Source organism: Ursus maritimus, unplaced genomic scaffold (genome assembly GCF_017311325.1).
Source record: "Ursus maritimus isolate PB19 unplaced genomic scaffold, ASM1731132v1 scaffold_20, whole genome shotgun sequence".
In the NCBI taxonomy this organism is placed as follows: Eukaryota; Metazoa; Chordata; class Mammalia; order Carnivora; family Ursidae; genus Ursus; species Ursus maritimus.
In genome coordinates this window covers 53123919-53143764 of record NW_024424453.1, presented here as the reverse complement: position 1 = coordinate 53143764, position 19846 = coordinate 53123919, and the positions used below count along the sequence as shown (strand labels likewise).

At 38.7% G+C, this 19846-nt stretch overlaps 1 protein-coding gene across 3 annotated transcripts in view; it reads left to right on the top strand.

Moving 5' to 3' along the window:
* The window catches only part of ARPP21 (cAMP regulated phosphoprotein 21), a 152568-nt gene that overhangs the window by 35461 nt on the left and 97261 nt on the right, over window positions 1–19846 (top strand). For all 3 annotated transcript variants that reach the window (XM_040636987.1, XM_008710446.2, XM_040636986.1), the window contains exons 2-9: window positions 4796–4969; window positions 6738–6904; window positions 7941–7982; window positions 8745–8834; window positions 12813–12957; window positions 14389–14467; window positions 15132–15191; window positions 15917–16057. In XM_040636987.1, the coding sequence (XP_040492921.1) occupies window positions 6776–6904; window positions 7941–7982; window positions 8745–8834; window positions 12813–12957; window positions 14389–14467; window positions 15132–15191; window positions 15917–16057 (686 nt within the window). In that variant the 5' untranslated portion in view covers window positions 4796–4969; window positions 6738–6775. The remainder of the gene's footprint in view (window positions 1–4795; window positions 4970–6737; window positions 6905–7940; window positions 7983–8744; window positions 8835–12812; window positions 12958–14388; window positions 14468–15131; window positions 15192–15916; window positions 16058–19846) is intronic.

Here is a 19846-nt window from a genome sequence, read left to right as displayed (position 1 = left end):
CAAAACCTCTGTACCAACTAAATAACAACTCCTTTCCTCCTTACCTCCAACCCCTGGAAATATCTACTCTGTTTCTATGGGCTGGCCTATTCTAGGCACATATAAGTAGAGTCATACAATATTTGTTATATGTCTGGCTCATAATATTCTCATAGTCCAGCCATCTTGTAGCATGTATCTGGATTCTATTCCTTCCTAAGGCTGAGTAATATCCCACTGCATGTGTATAGTGCATTCTGTTTATCCATTCATCTGTTGATAGACACTTGGGTTGTTTTCAACCTTTTGGTCGTTATGAATAATTTTGCCATGAACACTGGTGTACAAATATCTGTTCAAGTCCCTGCTTTGAATCCTTTCGGATATATATCTAGGAGTTCAAGTACTGGATCATATGGTAGTTCTCTGTTTAAAAAGGTAGGTTCTTTTTTTCTTTTTTCTTTTTCACTAGTTCTAAATTTTGGAGCAAGGCCAAGGCTAATTTCTCTTTCTCTGAATATTCTTTAAGCATTTGAAAATAGCTATGATGTCCTTTCTAAGTCTTCTCTTGTCTAAGCTAAAAATTCCAAGTGATGTAACCTGCTTTTTTAGAACCCAAATGTAAGATCTTCTATCAACCCCAGCCACATTTCATGCCATTACTTTCATCAATTAGTTCATGCTATGGGGATATTCAAATAACTTATTCTGGGATCCAATGTAATAGACTCCTTTCACAAGTTTATGTTTCCTACCTTTGAGATATGTTGAGAAAATATTTAAGAATTATAAAAGCAAAAGTCATCTTTCTTTTCCACTTCATGAATAATCACAAAGTGGACGGTGAAGATAAAATTACTCAATCCATCTTTAACATTTCTCACATGGATCCATTAGAATCATTCAACTTTTATTTTGCATTTTTAGAAAAAAGTGTTTTGTTGACCTTGGATTAGTTGACTTGAATACCGTGTCATAAGGTGGAACATCCTTGCACATAATAGAGGTTTCATAAGACTTGTTGTAAGAACGAAGAATGGGGTGCCTGGGTGGCGCAGTCGTTAAGCATCTGCCTTCGGCTCAGGGCGTGATCCTGGTGTTCTGGGATCGAGCCCCACGTCGGGCTCCTCCGCTAGGAGCCTGCTTCTTCCTCTCCCACTCCCCCTACTTGTGCTTCCTCTCTCACTGGCTGTCTCTCTTTCTGTCGAATGAATAAATAAAATCTTTAAAAAAAAAAAAAGAACGAAGAATGGAAACATTGGCTTTTTTCTGTTGGCTGTTTTTACTGAGATCAGACCTCTCTGGTTTTAAAGGCACTTGTGATTATTATGGGGCTGTTTTTCTGTCCAAAGTTGTGGCACCAGTTATTTCCATTACTGGGATTCTGCTACATGTTGATCTAAGTTATGTCCGTGTCTAGTTTACTACTGCTTAAAGAAGAAAAAGTGATACTCTACATATGATCTCCTACATGTTTATAAGCTGCCTAGCTCTTAAAACTCAAATAAGAATATTCATGTAAAATCTTTCCAACCCTAAAACCCTAGTATGAGAATTCCTTTTCTTAAATATCCCCCTAGGTTCTTCCTCCAAAACAGTTGTCTGGTTATTTTGGCATTTGCTCCGGTTACTCAAGAATCTTACAGAATGCCTGTGCATTGGGTTGACCAAAGAGTTTAGTTAGAGGGTAGAGCTACTGGTTGACTGTTTCTTGTATTGGAGAAGAAAATTTTCTTTGGAAATTAAACTTCTGTGAAAATTTGTTATTGATGTTTTACCGCCCCGGGAAAATTTCAAACTTGCTGAAGATGTTGGTCTGTGCGCTCTGTTCATTCCATGGTTGATCTCATTTTGAAACGATCATATTCCAACTACTTTTTTTTCTCTTTAAACTTAATTTTACATACTCAGAATATTTTTAAGCATTAACAGAATACCTGTTTTGAGAACAAGATGTGCCTTTAGTTTCTAAGTTGTCACAGTTTTCAAAAACCTCACACAGCCAATTGACAAATCAGTAATATCCCCACAATTTGCAAGTGGCATACTTTGCAGAACTTTGACCAGCTTAAAAAAAAAAAAAAAGAAGAAGAAGAAGAAGAAGGAGCAATACATTATACATTAGGGGAGAAACATCTCAATTGTTCAAATAAATGCATGTTGATTGTATCATTTCCTCATACATTACCTATATTGATTTGGGATAAAATTAGTCATCCTGTGTTAATTTTTAGTAAAAGGATTATGAGGAAAGTGACTAATAAAGTAACCTGCCCGACTTGCTAATAGAATTCAACTTTAATTTCCCATTTTAGATATCCCCTGAGAACTAAATTACTCCTGGAATTTGAATCTAATCCTGAGCTTTCTCCACATGACAGCCCAGCCGTTGCACCTTGCTCCCCTTTCCCTGGCTTTCTCATCCCCGTGATCCCACAATTGCTACTATTTTCAACTCTACAGTAAGCTTGAGAAGAAACAACCTAAATATGAGAAGTGGTAGTGATTTTACTCATTTTCCTCATGGAAAACAATTGACAGCACCGTTGATCAATTTCCTATAGCTTGTTTTGCAAGCGATTGACTGCCTTTGCTAAATACTATCCCTTAAATTATGGTTACAGTATCGTTTCCACTGAAAGAATTGCAGTGACTTTTATTTTGTGCCTTTGTACAGGGTCTCCTTTTGCTCCCTCCACCCCTTCCACTCTAACAATTGAAAGTTGGCCAGCATCTCCATTAATCCAATGTTGGATATTTGTTAGAAATAGTTTTGCTTTTTTGTGAAAATGGGAAAAATTTGAACAGATTAAGATTAAATAGCAGTGGAAGAGTCGGGTAGTTTGGCGTACAGAAAGCTGGAGTAGGGTTGATTTCCTGGCACTGCTTTCTTAGCAAAGAGAACAATTTTAATCAGTTACAAAAATATTTGTGATCCATATGTTCCTCTCTGCTCATTCCCATATGCCCATATTCCCTTTTATCTCGGTAGATGATGACTTTATGATTCAGGCATGCAAGAATAATACCTCGCTGACTTTAGAGCTCAGTGCTATTTCAAAATGTGTCCTGGTAATTACGCACACACATGTATCCAGGCTGTTCACGCTTTGAGTTGGTTACGTGAATATCAGTTTGTACTTCCTTTTTCTTCATGGAAAGAATTATATCTTGCATCCACCTACTGGGGCTGGAATAATGCATCTAAGGCTTAGATTTGAAAACTGCATTGCCATTCACCTGCTGGATTAAATGCCACTGTACAAATATGAGGATCAGAGAAAAGAAGACAAAAAGATTGCGGTGATCGTTGATAACTTCATTTTCTTTGGGAAAAGGAAAACAGAATCCAAAAAGCATGTGGTAATTCCATCCATCACTGGTACCTATTCTGAGGCATATTAGATAATGGGCTGGTTACTTAAATAGATCCTAATTTTAAGACATGTTGGCTTCTATTTAATATCTAGTGTTATAGTAGCCATGGTGAAACTGGTCAAAATTGAAAAACTAAAATGACTGTTGATTAGCGATCCATTTTTGTCCTTAATGCATGTTCGCTTGTCTCTCATAGCTATATAATGTCTAATAACCAAAGAAATATATTGCAAAGCCAAATTGGCCATTCTAATAACACATGAATAAGGCTAGAAATTATTGACTGTATTAGTGATTGCAGTTTCAACAGTTGTTTCTCCCTTGCACAACAAATGGTGTTGTAATCCAATATGTCGTTAATATAGCCAGAGCAAAATCCGTTGAGGAACCGGCTGTGCTCATTTAAACTTGGGAGGGGGGCAGCAAGGGGGAGGCAGAGAGTGTTTTTCAACTTCAGACAAAATAACTGAGATGCATTTAGTGTTTGCAAAGATGGGTGTGTGATGGAAGGGGTGTGCATACTGTTGGATTTAGCAGGTGTGCCCCTGAGTTGCAGGAGAAGGGAAAGATACTGCTTGGTTTTGGCAAATATTATTAGGAATCCGTCTCTGTGTTTGCATTCAAGCTGTCTTTGCTGCTGCTCCTGTAGGAGTTGTGAGAAAAAGAAAGTGCACATTATAGCGTGGATTGTTTTCAACGGGCTCAAAGTTTGCAAATCTGTTGAATCCCTCTGACAGTCTTTCTATGCTGTCAAGCAGAATGCCCAGCTGGTGGAGGCAATCCTGATGGAAAGGGAGGGGATTGGGGAGACCGTATTCACTGCCCAATGAGAATATTAGGAATTCTTTCCAAACTGTAAGCAGGGAGGAAAGAGCTCTCTCAGCCATGTCGTTGCTAAAGTTTTCTTTTTTCTTTTTTTTTTTTTCACTTTTATAGATAATGCCCGTTAAATCGAAATCTTTACACTTCATTAGGATTACTTTCCTAAAGAAAGGAGTCTCAGAAACAACATTAAAGTATATTATATTAACCTAGAATTAAAACAAAGGCTTTGGTTAAAAAAGGAGGCAAGACTTTAGCTCATAGGTGATCTGGATTCTCGTTGAGGCAAACACACAGGCTTGTTTTTTTTATTTTTTTTAATATAAAGTGCGAGATTTCACTAAAAAAGGTTAAAATTGAAGTGAGTAATCTTCGGTGCATAATGCAATTGTTAATTTTAGCTCCCTGCGTGGGTGCCGCTCTGACTTGAACAGCCGGGCTGTAGCCTTCATTAGAGAAGAAGCAGGCAGCCCGAGACAGGTGGGGCTGGATCAAGCCGTGAACGTGATTTGCTGGAAGCTGGTCATTAGTGTTAGAAATCTGGTCTTATTTATTTGGTCCTTCACCCTACCATGACTATTGCAATTATTATTATTGACTTTTCATCTTTTTTCAGGTTGACGATGTGTCAAACTGTGTAAGGGAATCGCATGGAGATGGGCATTCTGAACTGTTAATGGGGACATGGGACTCCAGTTGTCTCTGATCACTTGTGTGGATTTTCCTGGTGTAGAACGACAGAAGCCGCTAGTAAGTCGCCAAGACCTACGGCAGGAATTCTGCGCGAAAGGTAAAGGCCTTGTTGTCCGGCTGTCATCTCATCTGTATTTTGTTACATAAATGTGCCTGTTTGGTTAGAAGAGGTCATTCAGTGTAACCAAAACAGACAGGATCTAGAGCAGGGACTCAATTGGCTTATAGTTTATAAAATTAGAGCTCAATTTGTTCATTCCATTTTAAATCTAGTCACAATCTGTTTTTATACTGAAATGCTTTGAAGACAGAGTTAAGGCAAAAGAAGTCCATCTCCTCCTTCTACCCAATACCTTGAGAAATAAGCTGTTTGCCATGGAGAAACAGAACCGTTGTTAACTACACACATAACCCAGCCAGTGTCACTGAAATATGAGGAATCTATTTGAATACACTGGATGGAGTATCCTCAAATCTCCCCAAACTTAAAAGCATTGCTCACCAGTAACTCACAGACTCAAGCCACCAACCTTTAGAAAACTTTTCCTTTTACATTCCCATAATCCTTTGCCAAGTAAGCCTGTGTTTTTTAAAGATATCATTAGATACCATCTGTTCTGTCATGGTAGATCTTAGCAAATTTGCAACAGAAATCGCTGTGGTTGAGATTTTTTTCATGCTTCCCATATCCCGTTGGAAATCAAGTTACTGAATTAGTAAATGGTAATGAAACACTCCCAAAGAAACTTATCCCTAATTTGTCCAATAATCATTACCATTGTAATGACTGGGAAGAGGACAGTCATTGTTTGGGAATTTCTGTGGAAGAACTGACTTTCTAGGTCACACTGTCTTTCTTTTTCTCTCTTTTTCTTTTCCTTCCTTCATTCCTTCCGTATTTCTTTCCTTTCTCTCCTTTTTTCCCCCTCACATCTTAAAAAAAAAAAAAAAAGAACTGAGGAGGAAGTAAATGCTAAATTATTCATGAACCTCATTTGACAGCACATCAGAAGGGGAAGTGTCAGGGGTTGTATGGAGGGAGGGAGAAAAAAAAAATAAGAGGCTTTAACTTCGAAAAGCCATTTCCAGCGTCTATGCAGTACTGTACTGTGGGTCTGCAGTTGCGGGGTTCAGTGGCTATAGCTTCATTACAGCTGCCTGCCAGAGACGTCCTTCCACAGGGTCTGTGCACCAGCAAGTGCCAGGAGCTCGGGCGAGCACTCTTGCTTTTAATAATGTAGCTGTCAGTTTGAAGCCTGAAAATGTTGGCCCTGAAAGGTTTATTGCCAAATTTAGATCTTATATTTATCCTGAATTATTAGCTCTTAAATCGATTTTTGCCCCTACTTGTAGAGTACACAGTATTCCTTATGCCCAGGAAAGCATGTCTGTGGATTGAAACTTGCAAACAATTTTTGAATCATCTTAGACATGCAGCAGAGCACCCATACCACCACCTCTTGCCTCAGCAGTTGAGGGTCATCTCTTCAGGAGTTGGAGCAATGCTCTCTTTTCCTTTTTCTTTTTCTTTTCCTTTGTACTGGGGTATAGGGACTGGTAGATGTGTGGGAGTTCTGCGTCTCTGTCTTAGATGTGTCTATCCGTTTCGATGGCAAGGTGTATTCACAAGTGTGTGTGTATATGGGTGCAGAGGGGTGTGGATAGGGCCACGGAATCTGCCTCGTGCTTTTGCCTTGGGTACGGGGTTTGATCTTGCTTTCTTCTTCGCCTTTCTTGTAAAACTGGCAGAGATGCCAGAGTTGCTCGTTTGAATTTGAATACAAAGGGAGAAATGAAATACTGCAAGAATAATAGGAAGTGCTTCACTGTGCACTAACTTTATGTTCGACTTCTTAACCTCGCAGGGCATTACACCTTGTTATTTTAATTTGCATCTGGGAGAATGTCTGAGCCAGGAGACCTGAATCAGGCAGTAGTGGAGGAGGGCGGGACTGAACAGGGGTCGGCCACCCCAGAGAACGGCATTGTGAAATCGGAGAGTCTGGATGAAGAAGAGAAGCTGGAACTGCAGGTGAGCTTGGCAATCTTTCTCTCTGGCTAGCTCGCACCACTGGGCTCAGTTCAGTTCCTCTCTTTCATATTGCAGAATACTTGGAAGGTTTGTTTTCTTTTCTTTTCTTTTTTCGTTTAAGAATTTAACTAGTAAATGAATAGGAAATCCATAAAGGTACTCCTCTCCTTTTCTAATTATGAATCACTTTTTTCTGACCAAAAGGTGCTCTAAATTGCCCTTTGAAATGAAAAAAAAAAAACCAGAGATCGTGTGTAATGACTGAATTTGCGCACAGCATGTCCGGAGTGATTTCCAGACCACCTCAAGGAGCTTGCGAGGGCTTTCTCCCTGAGGCAGTTTTAGGCTAGCTGAGTTTTAAAAATGGATTTGCTATTCCAGGGAAAGCTGAAGACCTAGCTCATGATTGACTAAGAAAAATCAAAGACCTGAGCTCTGTGGACCTCTGAGGGCAGGCCAAGTTTCAATTTATATTAGCAAACAAGCCGAAGCCCTAGAATTCACAGCCAGAGAGAGAATGAGAAGTCAGAGACAGAGAAAACCCTAGAAAAGTGCAGGTGGGGAGGGGTATTGGGGGAATTGGGGATGATTGATGGTATTGAAAAGGTGATATGATTAAATACACTATGATTTATGAGAGCAAGAGATTTGGTAGAGGGAAAACAAACTGTACTTGCAAATAGCCTGTATTGATTTTCTTTGAAGTCTTTTTATATACCAGTGAACAAAGGCAGATAACCACATAATGGCCAAAAGCCTTCAAGGTCAGCTTCCCTGCTCCGCACCGCCCCCCCACCCCACCCCAGCTGCTCTAAGGAGAAGGAGCTAAAAGTTAAAAGGTCAAAAGTTTGGGGAAGAGAGGGAAGGGGAGCCCTCCCCAATGGTTATAATATCTTATTGTTACTATTGATTTCTGGACTTCAATGAAACCTCCTCTCGCTCTCTCTCTCTCTCCTCTCTCTCTCCTCTCTCTCTCCCTCTCTCCTGGTTGTTGGTTTACTGTTTGTTTGTTTGTTTTACTTTGTCTAACATACAGAGGCGGCTGGCAGCTCAGAACCAAGAAAGAAGAAAATCCAAGGTAGGGTTCTGGAAATTCCACATTGACCTGATATCACGGATGTCAATTGCATATTTCATGTTGGGGTTACCAATTCAACTGGTCGTGTGTGGATCTTGACTCTCCTGGCCCTGTCCCCTTTTAATGGGGTCTTGTTGACACTTCTTGTCTTTCTTTCTCACTCTGTAAGCTTTTCAGTTAGAGCATTTAGGGTTCACACTGCTGCAAATGTATGTCCCTGATCCTGTTTTCACAACTGCAGATTTGACAGTGCTTTGCAAAATGAGTAGCTGCTTGTTGTGTTTTCATTTTAAATAAAATCTGGGGTAGACGTTTTAGTCTCGCCAGTTGATTTCTCCCTTGAAGTAAACAGGTGCTGGTGGTTAGGTCCCTTTCCTCATCTTCTTAAACACGTTTTCAATCAGATCCCTCCCAAACTCAGTTTTAGTAGAAATTAATTTCCGTCATCTTTTCCTCCTTATAATTTCACAAAATGGCAGCAATTCATTCTTTGTAGGTTTCCGATGTGATGGGCACAATTTGCTAAAAGAGCCCCTTAAATCCACCTATTCATGTTCTCCTCCACCTGCATCCCCACCAACACAGGTCTCTGAATCTTGAAGCCAGTGTAGACAGACAGCACTGAGCAGCCAATTTGAAGCTCGGTTTTAGAAATCTGGTTTGGGAATGTCCTGGGACAGTGGAGAGAAGTTGGCAGCTGGAGAATGTTTTTTGTTTGTTGTCTTTATTTTCCTTGCCTTGCCTTTTCTTTCCCCTCCCCAGTCAGGAGCAGGAAAAGGTAAACTGACTCGCAGTCTTGCTGTCTGTGAAGAATCCTCAGCCAGACCAGGAGGTGAAAGTCTTCAGGATCAGGTATACCCCCTGTCATTTTCATTAACTGCATGAATGGCATCTGTCTTTGTGTGCATGAGTGGAAATCTGGCATTACACAGTGTTTTGGGGGAAAAAAAATAAGCAAAGAAAGACATAGTTTTTTGGCTTCATCCCCTGTTTATGAGACATTCTAAACTAGCTTAACAGTTTGTCACAGAGTATTACGTTTGTTTTTTTCCAGACTCTCTGAAAACTGCAAATGGAAAGGAATTCAAAAGAATTTAGATTAAAAAAAAAAAACTTAAAAAGTAAGCACGGTAGTGCTGCATTTCCTCAAAGGCTCTCTCTTGATAAGACGAACCAAATATAGTCCTAAGTATCCCGTCTCCTTCCGTATTGGAGATTCTTACCTCTCACTTCCCCAAAATGCACTTGCCTATAAGAAACACAACCCTCGGCTCTTAATGAAACTTTGGAAATAGTGAATAAGGTGCATTGAGCTTTGCAGACATATTTTTATGGGCTTTGGTAGAGATTTCTGAATACTGGAAAAATTGTCCAGAAATGAATCTGAGGTGATGGTGAATTTCATATTATTAAATTTTTATGAATTTAATATTATTATATATCTCTGTGGATCCTTTCACTAATTTTTGCTCCTTACAGCAAGACTATTAGGGTCTGAAAATTCAAATTCTGACAAAACCCTCCTGTGACCAAAATGGGGACTTCATATCATATTTATTTTTGTTTGCCTTTTGGGCATCATATTAGCTTTTATAAAAATAGTCTAGCAGCTGAAATTTTCCTTATTTTATCAGAGGCTGAGAGAAGTCAAGACAAAAGTAAAATGATTTATCTGAGCCCAGGGGAGAGAAAATTGATTAAGATATCATTACTTTTGTTTGGGCTTGTTTGCTTTCCTCTTTTTACTTTAATTGAAATACTCTAAATCCTCCTCATGGATACAGAGAGCATTGAGAGCACTTTCTTTGAAAGGACCAAAAATAAAATACCTTATAGATTTTGTCCTAAGAGTATTTTTTTTTTCCCTTAGCCTCATTTTCTTACCGTGCCACTCATGTCGTAAGGCATGGACAGGCTATCTTTCTCTAGCCATCACTATGTTTCATACACAAGCTTTATTTTACTTGGGCTCTGAGAAATGTGTGGCTTTTCTTCAGCATTTTATTTGTGCTTCTATTTTTAATGGAGACTGAAAAGGGGGACTGATGCGACTATCACGGCTTGTATTATTAAATGTTGATTGATGGCTTATAATGTACTGCACACAATATATGTTAATTCTGCAGAATGACAGACTCTGGGAGAAGTCATGCCCCAGGTGTCCCCCACTCCTAATACCAGGCAGAGGAGGACAGCCTTTATAGACTTAATTTGCTTTTCATCCCATTTGACAAGGTACCAGGAGGAAATTTTTTAAGAGATCATCTGTATCATAGTGCCCGTCCTAGACCTAAGTCTAGTTTCTCCATACAATTGGTGCAGAGAAATAAGATGTAATCAGTGCTTTGCTCCTGCTGGTTTCAAGCTCAGTGACCAAGACTAGCTGTGTAGGAGAGAATTAGAACTTGTGCACTTCTCTTTGGGCTGGCTGAGGGGTGGTGGGAGCAGGCGGCCAATAGAAAATACCCAGACACACATATTAGCGAGTGGGCGTGCGACTTGCTAGAGAATAAAGAAGCAGAACTTTGAGCTTATATGCAATGCTTTCATGAGGTACCCCTGGCACTTACAAAATGTGGGAACTGAATCCCAGAGAACCCTGGCAGAAGTATACAGTACATGGATTGTATTGCTTCCTTAATATTTGTATATTCACAGTATTTGAAAACTGCCTTCATTTTCCTGTGTGGGAAAAACTCTTGCTACCTGTATTACTTGATCTCAGACCCATAGCTGATGGTTCAGTCTGTCCTTCAGTTAAAGGAGTTTTGCTTTTCTAATGTTATACTATTTACCTATCAGTGTATTACTGTGACTTGAATCATTCTTTTATTGTTGTTGGATATAAATTTATCCTGTACCAATGTATTAACACTTGTATTTTATTATTGAGCATATCAATAAAAATATTAAAAAATAACAGATTGTTTTTTACCAACTCTATAGCACTTTTGTGTGTTCTTTCAACACCGTAATGTGTATTTATGTATAGAAAAGATAGGTATTTTTCTGAGAATAGTATCTGTCCACACATGGCGTGAGTTTGTACTTTTTTTTTTTTTCTGGTGGAAGATATCTTTCAGCCTCTGCTCTTGTATTTATGCTTCCAAGCCTCTTTGATTGTAGATTCAAACTGACAGGGGCTAGGTGATGCAAGAGGTTTTGAAGAAGCAATGAGACCACTCCAATGGCCTGGTGCCCTCAGTTTCTCCTCCCGATCATCTATTAAATAGATTCTTCCCCACCCCCAACTATATTCTCTGAACCAGAAATGTTCCAGCTGTCTCCTTAGCAAGCAGAAGCAAGTCAAAACCTTAAAATCTGCTCGAAACCTCTGCAGTCTAAAGACATTTCTGTCCCAAATCACATGGCAAAAGAACGTATAATCAAGTTACACTCAGTTTTACCTATTTTGTGTAAGTCCATCCCCAGGATAAACACGTGGATGTCAGGCAATCTGGCTAAGATAAATATTGATCATGAGAACGTGTTTTATTTCATCCTCTCTATCCCTGGTGACTTTTTATTCCAGCCAGGAGTTCACAGTGGAGCCCCTCCTAAAAAGCAAACTTCGTTTTGGCGGCCTTGTTTATGCTTGTTAGGTTAGCCAGGTTTACCAAGAACACTAAAAATCCTAGGATGGCCATAATTTGAGGAGGTACAGGCATTGCTTTAGTCATCACTTTAGGCATCACACGTATAGGAGTTTCGTTTTTAGTGAAAAACACTATTAGTCATTGGGAATTTTTTTTTTTACACCATAAATTTTAATGTCACTAGCAGAAAAAAGCTTTCCCATCAAATGATCTCTTACATAAGAGGAAGCAGGCTTGATGTTGGTTAATTTGTCATAGTTTTGATCATAGCATGGGTTATTCATAAAACTTCTTAAAAAATATGATTTGGCTTATTCTTCTTCAAAACAGTGAACATACTATCAACCACATGGCTGATATGTGAGTTAAAACAGAACTATCTGTTTCTAGTGGAAAATAAATAAGTATAAAAGTGGATCCAGTCCCAATACTGTAAACGGTCAATAGCGTACCAAAGCACCAGGTCAAGAGAATTTTGCATTTTGGAAAGAATTGACTGATACAAAAATTAAAATAATATTAAATATTTATATTTAATTGATGGGAAATATAGTTCTGTTTTCTAAAAGGCAATGCTGATTCTAACCATACGTTATGATGACTTATTAATGGAGTTTGTAAACAAGGTGTGATAATCATCCATGCCCGAGATTCCTGCATTTAGATAGCTTGGTTTTTCTTAATAGCAGAAATCATTGTTGATGTGGTTCTAAAACAGACTTTTTATTGTAAATTGGCTATTAAGGCCTTTATGTCTGTTCTATCTGTAATTATGATTCGTAATACCTGTCTGTCTATGTTTGTGCAGATTTCTCCTTATAAGGAATTACAGAAAAGATCTCAGAAGTTTTTTTTTTTTTCCTTTCTTTTTTTGAGACATGGCAATGGCTGTGACGCAAGCTTACTGATAAGGAAATGCTTCCTAAGTGTTTAAAAATAAACCTGTAGAGAAAATAAGAGGTATGATCTAGGGGAAAGTAACTTGCTTAATGTTAATATTCATGAGACCAAGTTTTAGTACTAGATGTTTCTCATGACCTCCCATTGACTTCTGAAGTTTAATTCACCTTAAAGGGCAATTATTTTTCTGACAGGTTTAATTTTTTTACCATTTAAGAAAAAAAAATCTGCTCCTGGCTTTCATTTTCCTGTACTTAATAACCTCTATGCAAAATGGAAACCAGACAGAGATTCTTAAATCTGGCCCTAAATTATTATATTTTTTCCCCAACAGGAATCAATTCATTTACAGCTTTCCAGTTTTCCCAGCCTGCAAGAGGATGATAAATCTAGGAAAGATGACTCAGAAAGAGAAAAAGAAAAGGATAAAAACAAAGATAAAACCTCTGAAAAACCCAAGATCAGAATGTTATCAAAAGGTGAATGTGAACATGTTTCCTTAACTTACTGAATTTGGACAGATAAATAGTCACAGAGTACATCCTAGATTTACACACATATTCACCTGCCACCAAACTCTGCATATACTTTATATGTGTATGTGTGTGTGTGTGTAAAAGATGTGAACTCTATTTCCTTTCTGTTCATGGTGTCATTATTTGTGTATCCAGAAAGGTTAATTTTAGGATCACTTATCTCTTTGGATTTTCATTTGAGTCTTCTATTTTCAATGATAAGTTTGTACAAATGACTGAGTGTAAATCTGCTCTTAATTCAGGTTTATTAGCCCAATTAACTTGGGCTGATGAACAGTAATGAAACCCAGTTTTATATCTTAACTTCCATGTTTATCTTAAAAGACAGACAGGAGACGAGCAATTCACAGCCGATAAGTGATGTCGTCCCTAAAGCACAGACGTATATACATCAGTGTCAATGGACTACGTGATTAACATTGTATCTGCCACAAATAGATTTGGGCTCCACAACCCACAGAACCGCCACATCATGTCTCACCTAAAAAATATACACTTCTACTCCAATAAAATTTTTCCAAGAAAAAAAAATCTATTCCTTCTAAAACCCCAAGCCCATAGTCCAGACTTTTCAAATTGTTGGCCATACATACAGTTGTACAAAAACAAAACAAGAAAAAGGAAACAAAAGTTAAAACAAAAGTAAGTTAAGTTGAAATCAAGTATACCATGAATAAATAACTTTGCAGTAGACATTTTTTTTTTAATAACTGAGAAAGAACAGGGCATCCGATCAGCTGAGGAATGATGACTGCTTATATTATGCTCTGTAGCCATGTATCTGCTTATAATGATTATTTCTGCTACTGAATGTCTAAAACCCAAGATGTGACAGGAGTAAAGTGCAGGTTCCTAAGCTAGCTTTAGAAAGTAAGCTTTAGCTAGCATCAAAAGATTTGAAAGACTTGGGAATGTTTAGTGCCCTCCTGTGTTTTGTACTGATGAATATTTAGACAGCCTTATCACAGAGTTTTCATTTTTTGCCTTCTCCATTTTAAGAGAAAAAGGGTTTCCTGGAATCTTGAACTCTTGAGAGCTCTCTCTGTGGGTTGGTAGTACCTGTCACATGGAGGCCGCGGCCTTGCTGATTGACAGCAGGGAATGAACACGTGACATTTCACCCACCAACCTCCTACCCGACTGTGCCCACATCCCCTCCCGTGACAGCTGGATCTTTCCACTCTCAGGATCTACTGGGTTCCTCCATCGCGAATCTGGTTTTCATTCTGGTGTTACACTGCCAATTTGCTAGTTTTGAAACATGTACCTTCACGCCAATAGCTTCACCTAAAATTTACCCAACAAGAGAGAAACCTTTTCCACCCTCCTTCCCCATCAGCATTCCTGACAATTCCCTCCTGCTGTTTGTTTCAGATTGCAGCCAAGAATACACGGATTCTACTGGCATAGACTTACATGAGTTTCTGATTAACACATTAAAGAATAATTCCAGGTAAATTATTAAATAAACCTCTTACTTTTAGAAGAGTCAGGTAGACTATTGTGAAGTCCTGAGTCCAAGCACTTCTAAGTACAGAGTTGTAAAGTGCAGGCACATTTTCTAATGTCTTAAACTCTCTCTTATATTTCCTCTCTTCTGCTAGTGGTTTGCATGTTTACTGTTTCTAGATAGTCTTAATTCCTGGGTAGTTACCCAATGAATAAATTATAGTTTACGAGTTCTGCGTTCCTGGTCACAAAGAGATACTGATTAAGGGGAAAAAGAGAGAGAATGAGAGTCAATGTTAAATAAACTGATTATGTTTGACTGCAGTTCTATAACTATTTACTTGGGCTTGGCTTCGCTCCAATTTCCTAGTAATTTAAAATATACAATGTATTTGATGTGTCTTATGGGCTTAACACCTTACATGTCTTAATTAACATTAAAACTGCAGAAGTTTCAATATTACGAAATACTTTACAAATGAAATGAGACATAATCTTCAGTAGAATGAAATCATATGCATAAGGACAGCATATTCTAGAGAAGAGTTAGGTAAAGGTTTATAGTCACATAGACTTAACCAATCTTTTTCAGACACGCAAATGAACTTTTTAGGTTTTTGGGAATGGCAAGTGCCTCAGACCTTTACATTTTAACATTTATTTTGCAGGGACAGGATGATACTCTTGAAAATGGAGCAGGAAATTATTGATTTCATTGGTGACAACAAGTATGTTATATTGCAGTGCTGATTAATTTATATGATGTGCCTTGGTTTGGTATTTGGGTTTAATGATTCATTCTGGAAAGATTTAAGGATAGATAAAACATTATTTAATATGTTTGCCGATTTGTTAAATGGAGACGCTATTAGGATTAGAAGCTATATATTGATGGGAATTGTTGCTTGGACCATGTGTGCTCCTGCTTGTTAAATTCCTGACAAAATGGCTGTAAACAGGGGGCCGCTGATTAGCATAGAGTAGCTGTGACAAGAAGCAACCCTTTTCATTTTTATTATAGTTTTTTAATGGGCTCCAGCTGGCTGCAGTCAGTTATGCCTGGTCATAATTGTGCTGCTTTCAGTGTAAACCGTGTAATGACACATCTCCAGATAGGCATCTGCAGTCACATACTATGTCATATGATTTGTCCTGAGCCTGGCTCTGTTGATAAGGTATCATGGACTAAAATAGAATACTTTCCAACAGACATTAAGTTCCCTTTGCTGTGAGAAATGTGCAACTGTGAAACAAAGATACTTAGTGTAGCTTAATCGATAAATCCATAATAAGTGGAAAATTGTCTGGAAATGAGGACATGAAGTGATGCCAGAGACGAAATAAGCTTCGTGGTTTGGATGAAAAAAGAATGGTTTTGTGTGTGTACCTACAGAATGTCCTACGGGCCAGAAACACAAATGCTGATTGCACTGCTTCTTGTGTTCCTTTCCAGTAACCATTATAAAAAGTTCCCTCAGATGTCATCCTATCAGAGGATGCTCGTCCATCGGGTGGCAGCTTACTTTGGGTTGGACCACAATGTGGATCAAACCGGGAAATCTGTTATCATCAACAAGACCAGCAGCACAAGAATGTAAGCCCATCACTGTATTTATTTAGCACTTTCTTTTCTCTTATGGACTCATTTATAAGAGCATGTTATAAAATTCAAAGTACATGACATTTAAAATGTGCAGTGTTATTTATCTCTTGCACTTATCAGCAGCGTGTGGCATTTTTCTATAGGAGATTATCTGAGGACCGGGAAAGTTTATGAAATCTAAGCAGTAAAGGGGGTTTATTCCCAGATCTTTTACATAGTTCACGAAACGTAAGTTTCTTTCTTCCACCAGTACTCGGTGTGATTACAGAAAAAGGCATGGGACATTTTATGTCAAAGTATAATTCAAATTCAAAAAACAGACATTTTAAAACAGCAATGACATATACAGGATAATTGTCCTTGTCTTTCTTTTACTGGTTTGTAGACTTCTGTCTTACTGTGGTTTCTAGAGTAACGAAGTGCTCTGCACCCAGAGACGGAAATCCTGCGCCTTAAGTCCCAATTCTTTTACTTACTAGCTGTGCGACTTGAAACAAGTCAGTTAAAATCTGCCATCTCGGGTTTTTTTTTTTTTTCCCCACCTGTAAAAGGAGAATTTTGAGCTAGATATCTAAGTTTTGTTTGGTTTTTCTCCTTAAAGTAATCGTTTGCTTCTATCTTAATATCTTTTCATGGTCCCTGTTGAGTCACCAAAAGCATAGGATGAGTAGTCATGTGCTTTGGAAATTTGGACCTGGCTCTCTTAAAGTCATGTATGGTTTGAGCACAGAGCAAGCCACTTCTATAGCAAATACATGTTAAGCTGAAAAACTGTCCCCATGCAAAGCATTCTCGTAAAACATTTGTGCATTGTAATTTCTTTTTTTACAGTGTGCTTGGTAACTTGTGTAAATTACATGGTTTTTAGGAATGCTGTGCTAGTGAAGGTAGCGTTGGTGTCAAGCAGACCAGCGTGTTTCAAACACTCTATTTTTGGGGGCACCTGGGTGTCTCAGTCAGTTAAGTGTCTGCCTTTGGCTCAGGTCATGATCCCAGTGTCCTGGGATTGAGCCTAGGTCGGGCTCCCTGCTCAGCGGGGAGTCTGCTTCTCCCTCTGCCTCCTGCCCTGTTGGTGCTGTCTCTCTCTCTCCAATGAATAAATTTAAAAAATCTCTAAAAAAATAATAAAATAAAAACAATCGAACACTCTGTTTTCTGCTCACCAGAGTCTGGACAAGTATGGCTAGAGATGAGGCTCTTTCTCTACTCAAGGCTCAGTCTGTGTTCAGCAGAACGAGAGTGAAGGTCATAGTGGAGAGAACACAAACAGAAATCTGGGATGGAGCTGGACTATTATCTCAGGGACACCGAGCTCTTTGCTTCTCTGGGCTTCCAATTACTTATTTATCTGCAGAGGAGTTTGAAGTGGATGATATTTAAGGGCTCTCAAAGCTTCAGAATTATTGGGTCCTACGTTGCATTCTACTGTACTGGCAAAATACATTTTAAAATTTATCAGCTTTTCCACTTTATCAGATTGCTGGGACATGCACCTCGTATTTTCAACTGTCGCTGGAATGAAAGGTCACTGTCCTTTAATCCTTTATATGTCCCCTCTCCATCAAGCATTCCTCATTGTTGCTGTTATTGGTTTTCATTCTCCATTCTGGTTTCTCTTTATGACCCTCAGATACCGTAAGTGCAGGGACACACTGATTGCAAAATAGGCCAGCAATGACAATTTTCCTTTTCATTTGTTCTTTTCCTCTTCTTCTCTTTAGGCCATAACAGACATGGAAAAGCCCATAGATCAAATATGTTGGTTGATACAGGTTCAACTAGTAGAGATAGTGCATTGATTGTTAATTCACGTTGATTTTGCAACTGCATGGTCACAATATTAGCGCACATGTTTGGAGACCTGTTTCTAGGTAGAGTGGTTTTTGAGAAAATTAAGCACCGTGTAAAGACTCTCAGTAAACTTTGAGTGATAGTTCTTTTTCTTTTTTTTTTTTTTTAAAGATTTTATTTATTTATTTGACAGTAATAGAGACAGTGAGTGAAAGAGGGAACACAAGCAGGGGGAGTGGGAGAGGAAGAAGCAGGCTCCCAGCGGAGGAGCCTGATGTGGGGCTCGATCCCATAACGCCGGGATCACGCCCTGAGCTGAAGGCAGATGCTTAATGACTGAGCCACCCAGGCACCCCTTGAGTGGTGGTTCTAAACTTGCAATGTCCAAAATGGTAGCCACTAGCTACGTAGAGCTATTTACATTTTGATTTAAATTAATTAAATTTAAATAAGATTTAAGCTTCAAAATTCAGTTCATTGGTCAGGTTAGCCACATTTCAAGTGCTCGTATGAGACAGAACATTCATAGAATATTGCCATTATTTCAGAAAGTTCTATTGAGCAGCTCTTGTCTGAACTTGTATGATTCTTGTAAGTTTCCAAATACTGCTGGAGGATATAATCTGTCCCTTAAAACTTCCATTTTCTGGCTAATCGGTATCATATTATCATTTTATTAGACTTCTTCAAGTGCAGGAGAACACTAGCTTTTTTTTTTTTTTTTTTTTTTTGAAATGGCCAATTTTAAATAGACACCTCTTGTTTATGCCTTCCGGAAGAGCAAAAGAGGGCACGTTCAGAGAACACTTCATGTGTAGTTGCTATGATGGAAGGGCCCGGACTGGCTCCGTCTCTTCCTTGTGCCTGCTCTTACACACACACTCTAGACCCTTTCCGTGTATCAGGCCATGCCTAAACAAAAAAGACAAATGACTGTAGGTCATGGACTTTTAAGGTATTTCCTGAAGAGTTGAGCTTACTAATGTTCAACCCAGAGCTGTCAAGTCGTGCTGTTCTATTCCAGCCCCCTTTCCGATCATCCTCTATTTGAGTGGCTGTTGTTTGGGGATGGGGGCAAGGAGGTGCTGATATCTTTCAGGACAAGAGAAGGGGATGAATTAAATATCATTTTTTTCAAATAGCAGTAAGTCAAACTCTCAGAACCTGAATCACTGTCGGCAGCTTTAGCAAAGGAGAATTGTTGTTCTGTAGAAGGTTGTGTGTTTAAAAGTATTCCAGAAGTTTGTGACCATGTCCTTTTGGATTTGAAGTTTGAAATGGAACATTCTGTTCAGAACATTTTGTTTAAGTCTTGGGTGTCTTGATTATCTTTGGTTCTTCGGAAATTTCAAGAGTTGTGCTGTCAGGGCAAATGGAATATGATGGTCATGGGGATCAGAGTAATAGATGTATTATAAGAGAATATTATTGGATGGAAATATTTCCACTTATGTGGGGGAGGGAGGTGGAGGTGGAAATTCCTCAGATGACTCCTTGTAGGTTTTGTGTTTTGGGAATGCCTTGCAGGGGGTAGAGTTTGATACTACTTTAGTGCCAACACATGAAGATGCGTATTTTAAATGGCACCAGAGCTTGAGAGAAATGCAGGAAAATGCAGATGGAGGACACAAAATTAACTAAAAGGCTGACAGAGAGAAAGCACGTTTTAATATAACTTTTAATTTTTCTTCTTCAATGACACTGGTCCTCTGAGGTGGATGCCTACCAGCAACAAAATGGCTGGAATTTATTACCCAGAATCCTTGCTTCTCTAGATTATGAACAGTTCAAGTAATTATACAGTGTGACTTGAGGATATTAAGTTTTGCCCAGAGAGAGAATAGTTTCACATGAGGTTCAAAACATTTACTCATGACAATACCCTGTGAGGATTGTATTTGTGGGTGTCTGTACTTTACTTTCCTCCAGGATCTTCTCTGATCTCCTGAGATAAAATATATCTGTCCTTCATGATGAAAAAAGTTTGTC